Source organism: Sinocyclocheilus grahami, unplaced genomic scaffold (assembly GCF_001515645.1).
Source record: "Sinocyclocheilus grahami isolate Dianchi unplaced genomic scaffold, SAMN03320097.WGS_v1.1 scaffold751.1, whole genome shotgun sequence".
Classification (NCBI taxonomy): domain Eukaryota; kingdom Metazoa; phylum Chordata; class Actinopteri; order Cypriniformes; family Cyprinidae; genus Sinocyclocheilus; species Sinocyclocheilus grahami.
In genome coordinates, this window is record NW_015505930.1 from 289295 (window position 1) to 299056 (window position 9762).

A 9762-nucleotide genomic window follows, 5' to 3' on the forward strand; every position below is an offset into this window, starting at 1 on the left:
CTGGGCCTAAGGTTTACCTTCCAACAAGACAATTACCCTAAGCACACAGCTAAAATAACGAAGGAGTGGCTTCACATCAACTCTGTGACTGTTCTTGAATGGCCCAGCCAGGGCCCTGACTTAAACCCAATTGAGCATCTCTGGAGAGACCTAAAAATGGCTGTCCACCAACGTTTACCATCCAACCTGACAGAACTGGAGAGGATCTGCAAGGAGGAATGGCAGAGGATCCCCAAATCCAGGTGTGAAAAACTTGTTGCATCTTTCCCAAAAAGACTCATGGCTGTATTAGATCAAAAGGGTGCCTCTACTAAATACTGAGCAAAGGGTCTGAATACTTAGGACCATGTGATATTTCAGTTTTTCTTTTTTAATAAATCTGCAAAAATGTCAACAATTCTGTGTTTTTCTGTCAATATGGGGTGCTGTGTGTACATTAATGAGGAAAAAAAATTAACTTAAATGATTTTAGCAAATGGCTGCAGTATAACAAAGAGTGAAAAATTTAAGGGGGTCTGAATACTTTCCGTACCCACTGTATATATATGGAAAGAGAGTTTTGAATGGCTTTAGTAAAGTCACATTTTAGCACTAATGTTCTCGCCATATGAATTTACTGAATGTATAGAGCATTAAATGTGGACCATACACCCGACAGATCATGGATATTATATAATATCCACATAAAAGACCACAAGTAGAGCAAGGGACTTTAGCACTCAGAAAGCAGCTTCCTTTCCCACCATTACAGTAAGCAGTACACATTCATAAATTATTATTTATTGAGGGGAGAGTTAAGATCCCTCTCATTTTTTCATCTTCCTCCCATACACACCCTCCTCCCGTTCTCTTGCAGAAAATTGGTATTTCGTTCACACCTCAGTTCAACTCAGCTAAAACCGTTGAGACAAGGATGGAAGCATACACACACTCACAAGTCTCAGGAGAGACAGAGTTTCCCCCCATCATTCTCACACTCCCCAGATAACATATGCACACATATACATATTCTAAGAGACGCATATATTCTGACAATGTGACTTTTAGTGATGGTATTTGTTGACACAGATGCAATTGAGTGCATGATTTTGATCTAATTTAGCCCTCACTATCCTGGTTTTCAATTTGGATATGAGCACTAGCAGGGAGGGCTTGTGGTCACCATGGAAACTGGATATAGTCGTCTTCAGGACATTGTCTACATACCTGTGAATACATGCTGGACTATGTGTATGCGTGTGGTTACAGAATGATGAGGATGGCAATGTTGGAGATAAGGATCTAATCTTTCAAGGATATTAAGTTTGTGCAGTGTGAAAGGATTGTATCAAATTTGGAGGTAAACATGGCCATGCGTTATGTACTGTATTACAGAGCTCCCTATCAAAAAGGATAAATGTTTGGGATTAACTGGTGCTCTTCTTGGTCACATAGTGTGTGTTGAGCCTAATAACAATTAAGGACACAAGGTCCCATAAAACCTTTAAATCAAATATTTTAAAATAAACATTCTCCCTGGCAATGCAAAAGTATGAGACCATCTCCCTCACTTTGTATGATCATCTAGAAAATATTTTAGAAATATATATTCTTATATTCAGAAATATATTTGTGTTTTCAGACAGCAGCTACTGCTATGAAATTGGTAATTCTAACTGAAATGTTAAATTGACCTGAAATGTTTCTGTAGTTTCCATCTTGGTCAGATTTATTCTAGCCTTCCATCATATACCAATATCTGGTAACAACAGGGCGAGGTATGTGTTTTCCATTCGTTCTCATTGTTGCTTCTGTTTGGGCTGTCAATACGCATGTGCTATGTAATTTTTTACATAATTAAAAAAAAAATGCAATCATAAACATATTTTGCAAGAAAATATTACATATGTAAGTAAAGCATGAAGCGCATCTTCTGTCATTTTCTTTAATAACACTTTTTGAACTTTAAAAGGATAGTTAACCCCAAAAATAAAATTCTGTAATTTACTCACCCTCTTATTGTTCCAGACCTGTATGCATTTCTTTATTCTACAGAACACAAAAGATTATATTTTGAAGAATATTTGGGTCAAAACAACATATATATCTCAAAATATCCTTTTTTGTGTTACACTGAATAAAAATAGCACACCGGAATGAAATGAGACAAAGTAAACAATGACAGAATTTTCTTTTTCTTCTTCTTTTTTTTTGGTGAACTATCCCTTTAAATTCTACCAAAATAGAAAAAAAATCTTAAAGATGACACACAAGTAAATGAGGGGAGGTAAATTTAAACAGATTTTGGTCTCTTCTGATGAAACAATTAACAGTTTATTCTTACACTGGTGAATATGACACAAGAAATATGTGGGACAGAATTCTACAGATAATCTTCATGTCTATATAAAAATAAATCAATCAAGTAGAATCACACACCTATATATTTTGAAGAGTGAACTTGTGTGCAGGAATGTTAATTGTTTTATACATGCACATTATCATACCATCAGCCCTCCCTATTTCAAATATGCTTGCACATAAACACTCATACTGTATGCAGACCCATAACTGCAGTTAAGTAAGGCCAGTTTATTAGGGGACAGGGGATGGGTGCACTAGTAAACAGGGTATAACATGTCTCTAATGCTTATCTTTAAGAGGTGGGCTCTGGACAGAGACTAGCTGATGTGGGCAGTGGCGGACTGTCCCCCTTGATTTACCAAACACATCTGCGCTTAAATATCTGGTAAGTTTTCAGCCTCAAGCTATTGATGCTTTAGCATAAATTCTGTTATTTTTTACAATCAACTGTAGACCAGATCTGCTCTGGCTTAACTTACCCCAGCAACGCATCAATGCAGACTTGTTAACAGAAGAGGAAAAAGGGCAAGAGGTGTAGGCAGTGGTTCATCCTCAAGATCCTGTTCCTTAAAGATGTAATATGACTACTGTTTTCCAGTGAACCTTCCCGCATAAAGTCACCAGGGTAGGCCCCCTGGTTAGGTGCCTATAAAATGATTCTTCATTGTACATTAGTCTTTGCTTTCTTCAAAGTCCTTGAGTGAACTTGGCCTTCTTTCCTCTGGAGTCCAACTCACGACCCTGAGGCCTCAGAGGCCCTTATCAAAAGTGTTGGAATGTCCCCTGTCCCCTTTAGGCCTTCGTGAGTTCTCTGAAGCCACATGGTTCTCATGGCCTACACTTGGGCTACTTCCCAGTGGGAATAGGCAGTTCTGACCTAGCAGCCTTTGGGCAGCTTCCAAGTGGTTGGTTGCCCCCTGGTAACCACTGAGCCGAGGCTTAGAGTTCAGGCCACCCAGTAGACGCTCCGATGGGCCACCTTCGCGCAAGAGCTCCTCATCATCTGTGTCCGCATCGATGTACTTGCTGATAGATGAGTCATGAAAAGTGAAGACTGCAGGGGTGAGTGCCTTCCTCTCGGGTGTCTTAGGTGGAGTCCTGCTGCTGGCTGTTGTGTAGACTGACACCTCGGGGCTTAGGATGGAGTGGTCAGATAGAATAGAGCTGTCAGACAGAAGACCACCTGATGGGCTGGCCTCCCCACAATTGCGATGATTCACCCTAGCCGAATGCATTTTCTGAGAGTTTCCAATAAGTCCTTGTTGCCGTGAACCCTCGCTGTTGAGAAGTTTAGCACCAGAACATAGCAGCGTAAGCATAGTCTCATGCTCCAAGGTGATCTGCAGGCTTGGATTAGCACTGACCCGACCAGAGAGGCCAGAAACTGGGCTGTGGGAGAACCGAGAGCTTTCTGGGAGGGATAGACCTCCTGCCGGACTGTAGGGGAATCGTGGGTTCTCTTGGAAGTCTGTTGCACAGCTGATATAACTGTCAATACTTGACAAACTTTTCATGTCTACCACCCCTTCACGACCCCCAATCAGTGGGTCAACTCCTTGACCTGGCAAGGCTCCCAGCTCAATTTCATCCCTTCTATGGCCTGCTCTGGATGAATTTCTGTCTTTGCTGTTCAGGTTGGGCTGTGACTGAGTCTTTGCCATCTGGTCGTACATCTCTTCTAGTTTCTGTGCATTAAGCCTTTGTGGACTAGAAGCTCTCGCCTTGCTAGGAGAACCTTGGTCTGGGTTGAAGGAACGATTAGAACTTGTTTCTGAAGCTGCCCGCTTGGATGACCATTTCCATCGACTGGGTGAGAGATGGTTGTCCTGGGTTCTCTCACCCTTGTCCATGGCCCCCACATCTAGAAGCTCTGCACCACGGGAAAACGCCTCTCTTACATTCATGGACACTATGCTGCCATTGCGTTTGGCTCGCTCTAGAGCCTCACGTCTCTTTATGGCCTTCTCTTGGCGTTTCTGCTCTTTGTAGAATTCAGAGAAGTTGTTGACGATGATGGGAATGGGTAGGGCAATAACTAACACTCCTGCTATGCAGCAGAGACCACCAATGATCTTACCCAGAAGCGTCTTGGGGTAAATGTCCCCATATCCTACAGTGGTCATGGTAATCGTGGCCCACCAGAAGGAGGCAGGGATGCTCTTGAACTTGGTGTCATCCTCATCCTTCTCTGCAAAGAAAACTAGACTCGAAAAGATCATGATCCCCATTGCTAAGAAGAGGATAAGCAGGCCCAGCTCATTGTAACTCCGTCGTAGCGTGAAGCCCAGAGACTGCAACCCAGTGGAGTGACGTGCCAACTTGAGGATGCGCAAAATCCGCATGATTCGAAAGATTTGCACCACTCGCCGTACATTCTGAAATTGCAGCACACTCTTGTTGGACTCTGTCAAGAATAGGGTGACATAATACGGTAGGATGGCCAGCAGGTCGATGACATTAAGGGGACCTTTAAAGAATTTCCATTTGTTTGGTGAGGAAAGGAAGCGAAGAAGATATTCCATGGTGAACCAAGCGATGCACACCGCCTCCACATGGGCCAGCTGGGGATTATCAGTTGTCTGACCAAACTCGTCTGTGTCTTGCAGCTCCGGGAGGGTGTTAAGAGACAAAGCAATAGTGGAGAGCACGATGAATAGAATAGAAATGATGGCCAAGATCTGAAAACAAAAAAGCAAACAAGAAATCCACCATTAGAAAACAAGAAAAACCTTCATAGTAAAAAAAAATGTGTATCTCATGACCTCGTACATAAAAACACTGGATACGCCATTGTAGTGATGGCTTGACAGATCATTCATACTTTGTGAAATTTACTAACCATAAGAGAAATCCAACACTGGTGCTTAAACCAAGACAGCTGCACTAAAAGTCTGATGAAATGCACGGTGGCACTGTATATAAAGTTTCCACTAAGGAGGTTCTTCTTTAATTTTCACTATAGGTGCATAGTCAGGATTAATTAAATTGAGGCCAACAGAGAATGAGCTTGAAAAAAGATGAGTCAGGTCTAGGTAAATCATAGCAACTGACAATCCATTTTTATTTGTGACTGAGCAGGAGATTATACCACTGTTGTAATTTGCTAAAAACCTTGTAGAAACATGCTTTACACCAGAAAACCTGGTTAGACAGCCCTGTCAACTACATTGTCAGCCAAATCATCTACATAAAATCTAAATCTTTACACTCACTGCTAAGTAGTGAATGTCAAGACATTGCATAATAATGGCTTTACCTGTGTTGTTAGGTCAAAAAAGCAGTATAAAGTAGTAAATGAATGAGTAGGGCTGAGGGTTGTTGAGAAATACAAAATGTTGTGGAACATGTCATGCAATAACCAGTAAAACAAGAAGTTGGTAAGACAAATGCCTCTTAAAAATCCCCAACAAAGTCTAATTATTGTGAAAGAAAACTACACTAAAAATCATAGTAATAAAATCACTTGCTAATAAATACAACTAACAGTTAAACAACTAAATTGGGTATTTGAATATCTTTAGAGATCAAGACAACAAAGAACACTTGTTATGAGTCAAGTCTAGGTAAATCATAGTGACTGACAATAATTTTTTATTTGTGACTGTGAGAAGGAGATTATACCACTGTTGTAATTTGCTAAAAACCTTTGTAGAAACATTCTTTACACCAGAAAACCTGCTTAGACAGCTCTGTCCAAATACAACTACAGCCATGTCAACTACATTGTCAGCCAAATCATCTACATAAAATCTAAATCTTTATACTCACTGCTGAGTAGTGAATGTCAAGACATTGGATAATAATGGCTTTACCTGTGTTGTTGGGTCAAGAAAGCAGTATTAAGTAGTAAATGAATGAGTAATGCTGAGAGGGCTGAGTGTTGTTGAGAAATACAAAATGTTGTGGAACATGCAATAATAACCAGCAAAACAAGAAGTTGGTAAGACATGCTTCTTAAAAATCCACAAAGTCAAATTATTGTGAAAGAAAACTACACTAGAACTCCTAGAGATGAATCTCTTAACTTTTTCCTCTATCTTCTTATTTAAGCCTGCTAATCTCTTTTTGTCAGTATTATCAAATGACTCGCCTTCATATGAATAGTATGGAAAATCATTTGTGACTCATTGCATTTGTAGGTGTTTTTCTGTGTGTATTAATGCGTCTAAAGAAGAGATGATACCCTGCAGTCACTTGCGTCATGAGGGTAAGTTGAAAACGGTAAGAAGATTAAAAACAGCCCATAACCTATAAACAGCAAATATTTGCCTTTTATTTATAAGCTTGCCAGAGCTTCAACAGCATTATTTACACAGTATCAGCAACCACAATCTCTAAGTCACACTGGAGCTCCCATCCCCCTTCTGTTTTAACCTCACTGTCTGATAAAAGGTGATAATATTGGCTGCATGTTTGTGAAGTCATTAGTATACATTCTGTTGTTATAAAGTTTTTTTATTGGTCCAAAGTGGTTAGCATTGTAGTTCTGGTCTCTATAAAAGACAAACAATTAGAGTAGAACAACATGAAAATTCCCTTAAGAGAAATGACAAATGCAATGTCTTTATCTCAGTTTTTCTCCTACAGAGCAATAATATTAAATCCTGTGAAAGACCCTAGTTATCTCATACGTTTCCTTTAGGTTTCAGACAAGATCTCGTCATTGTCATATTTTTGCAGTCAAAAGCCAGATATTTGAATATGTTTAGTTTCTACTCAAACAATACTCCTCAAATATTTCGGGAGCCAAATGGAGGCAAATTGTATACCTAAATTAAAGACACATAACTGGCAAGTCCATTATCTCTCCTGAGCTATGAAAGAGCAACCGCTGAGCAACAACAATTTACTACAACTCTGAGTGATTCTGAACCCTGAAGCTAAGAAATCCTTTCTAGGTAATTTTCTTGGCCTTTTACGTCAAACGTGTGCACATTTGTGTTACAACGTATTCTTAATGTTAAAAAGTGAAAAGGGCAACTAAAAAAAGACAGTCCACTTCAGTGACAATGAATCTTAAATGGGGAATACATTTTAAAAGGCTTCAGCACAAATTCTCAGTGTGCAGTCAATTGAGCCATTGACCAAGTGATAATCTGTAAATAATGCCTGTACACACTCAAGCTGAGGAAGGCATAACGGGGTCAACTCCCTGTGTAGAGATGGCTAAGGATGCACAGGGAGAAATCCCGGCATCTTTGCATCTTCTCAGGTGAGCAGCTCATTATCACATCCAGTGGGGTGCTCCTATGAGCATGTACAAATTATGCTCTCCTGAGACACACAACAAATATACTCATATGCATACAAACACGTGCACACACACACACACAAGCCTGTGAAGGCTCCAAAAGCTGCTGTTCACAGCAGGACATGCCATAAAGGGGAATTAAGCAGCCTCCTAATATATAGTTCAGGGAGCACGCCTAGGACTGGTATACCTTTAGTTAAAGGTGCAATAGGTGATTGTCTTCAGAAACATTTTTTGTTATGCTGGTTGAAAGTCTCTTCACATTAAAGAGACAAGTTAAGTGGTCTAAATGTATTTGTCTGTATTTATATATTCTGTGGAGAAATCAAGAAATGTTCGTCCAATCAAAACGGTCCGGGCGTTTTAATATGCTTTCCTACCTGCCTGTCATCATATGTATTAGCATACCTCTGTGCACCCGGTTCGCGCAGACAGGATACGTCATCAGCGCGTTCAGGCACGCTGTGCTGACAGAGCGAGAATGGCAGACAAACATCAACAACCCAATCTTCCTTCCTGGTATTGTAGTACTTTTAAAGTTTTCTCGCAGGTGAATGACACATGATGTAGCCCAGCGGTTAATCCAGTCCTCGCGCCAGCTCGTTAGAAGTGAGCTATGTGCATGAACTGTGTTCCGATTGATATGATCCCTACACAGTGTTCATTGCTCCCTACTCCCTGAGCAGGGGAAATCCGTTGAAGTTTACTTCACTTCAGGACATGGGCTGGAATTGGGAACCGCTGATGTAGCCTATTGTAGTAATGTTGTCTCTGGTATTCTGGTCTGTGAGCGTAAATGCGAGGGTGGGACGTTCGCTTTCAGTGCTATCAGGCTAAAGTTAGCATTTTCCAAGATCTCCTACTGCACCTTTAAGACACCTTTTTTTTAGTCTTCGTAGCACGCTAAGAGACAGTGTTATCGGGAAACGCAGCCTTCATTTTAAATTAGTCATATCCTCTGGGTTTGAGTGCAATTATTGGATAGGAATAGCTTTATATTGTAGAAAGATTGGAGATTAAAACATTCCGCTACAGTAAAAACGATAACGTTAAAATACATTTAAAACAGTGTTTTATCTATTATCCCTCCTGCAGTAACTTCAGCAGCGTGCAGATCGTTTATCTCAGGACTGTGGCAACAGCAGCGCGGACAATCGCCTCGCTCACAAACATATCGTTTTATCATACAAGGAGGAAGAGTGCTGTTTTCCCGAATATGAACACGAATGCAAATATGATAGTTTTTTTATACAACACAAAAACAAGAAGTTCATATTCAGTGACTTACATTTTAGACAGTATTGTCTGTTTTTCCACTGTATCTAGGGTGACCATATTTTAGTATTAGACCATATTTTTTTTTCCAAAAAGAGGATAGTGGGTGCGGGCTGGCGGGGCAGGGGGCTGGGGTGTGGTTGATTGGTGGTTAAAGTAGTGCCCAAAGTGACCATGTGACACAGTGACAACAAAACTTGACAACCCTGCATCCAACACGAGCTGCAGGAGTCAGATTTCACTGATCATGGGTTGAGAGGAGAGATGGCTGACAAGATCATAATGGAGGATTTGATGCTCAACAGATCCTGATCTCATTGACAAAAATCTGATCTTCCTTTACACAGAGCGTGCGTGATCATGAAATCGAAAGTGAACAGCGAGCGCTCATTCAAAAGAGATTTAAATAGCCTACTCCGCATATTGATAGCAGCTCTTGCGGGAGTGGGTCGAAACTCAGGGACGCGGGAAGTAGGGGTACTGAGGGGGCTGCAGCACCCCCTGTTTTCACATGGTTGCAAATGCAACGCCAAGTTTGTTCATTTAAATTTATTCAGTTTTAGCATTTAATAATTTATTTGTAATGATCTCTGAAATGTAAATTGTGATGGGCTATAATAAACCCATGTTTATCTTTATAAACATGATTAATTTTACTTGTGATGTTTTCTGTATGGGATGATTAGCCTAATCCTCATGAACACGTGACGATGGCGCGTGGTATCAGACATGAACTATACAGAATGCAAACAAGATTAACTTTAATACAAGGAGTTAATGTAGCAAAAGCGAATTTCAGATTTTTTAAAATGCCCATCCCAGCAAAAACTTCCCAAAATCGGCATCCAACACCAGCCCCAGCACGAGCACCGACGTAAGTGAACCAGCCCCCC

General features: G+C 40.6%; 1 protein-coding gene across 1 annotated transcript in view; it reads right to left on the bottom strand.

The window, feature by feature from the left end:
* Positions 1-2718: 2718 nt before the first annotated feature.
* Positions 2719-9762, bottom strand: part of LOC107561014 (potassium voltage-gated channel, Shab-related subfamily, member 1) — a 31412-nt gene continuing 24368 nt past the window's right edge. Inside the window, exon 2 of the mRNA XM_016245339.1 lies at positions 2719-5021. Coding sequence (XP_016100825.1) covers positions 3093-5021 — 1929 coding nt within the window. The 3' untranslated portion in view covers positions 2719-3092. The remainder of the gene's footprint in view (positions 5022-9762) is intronic.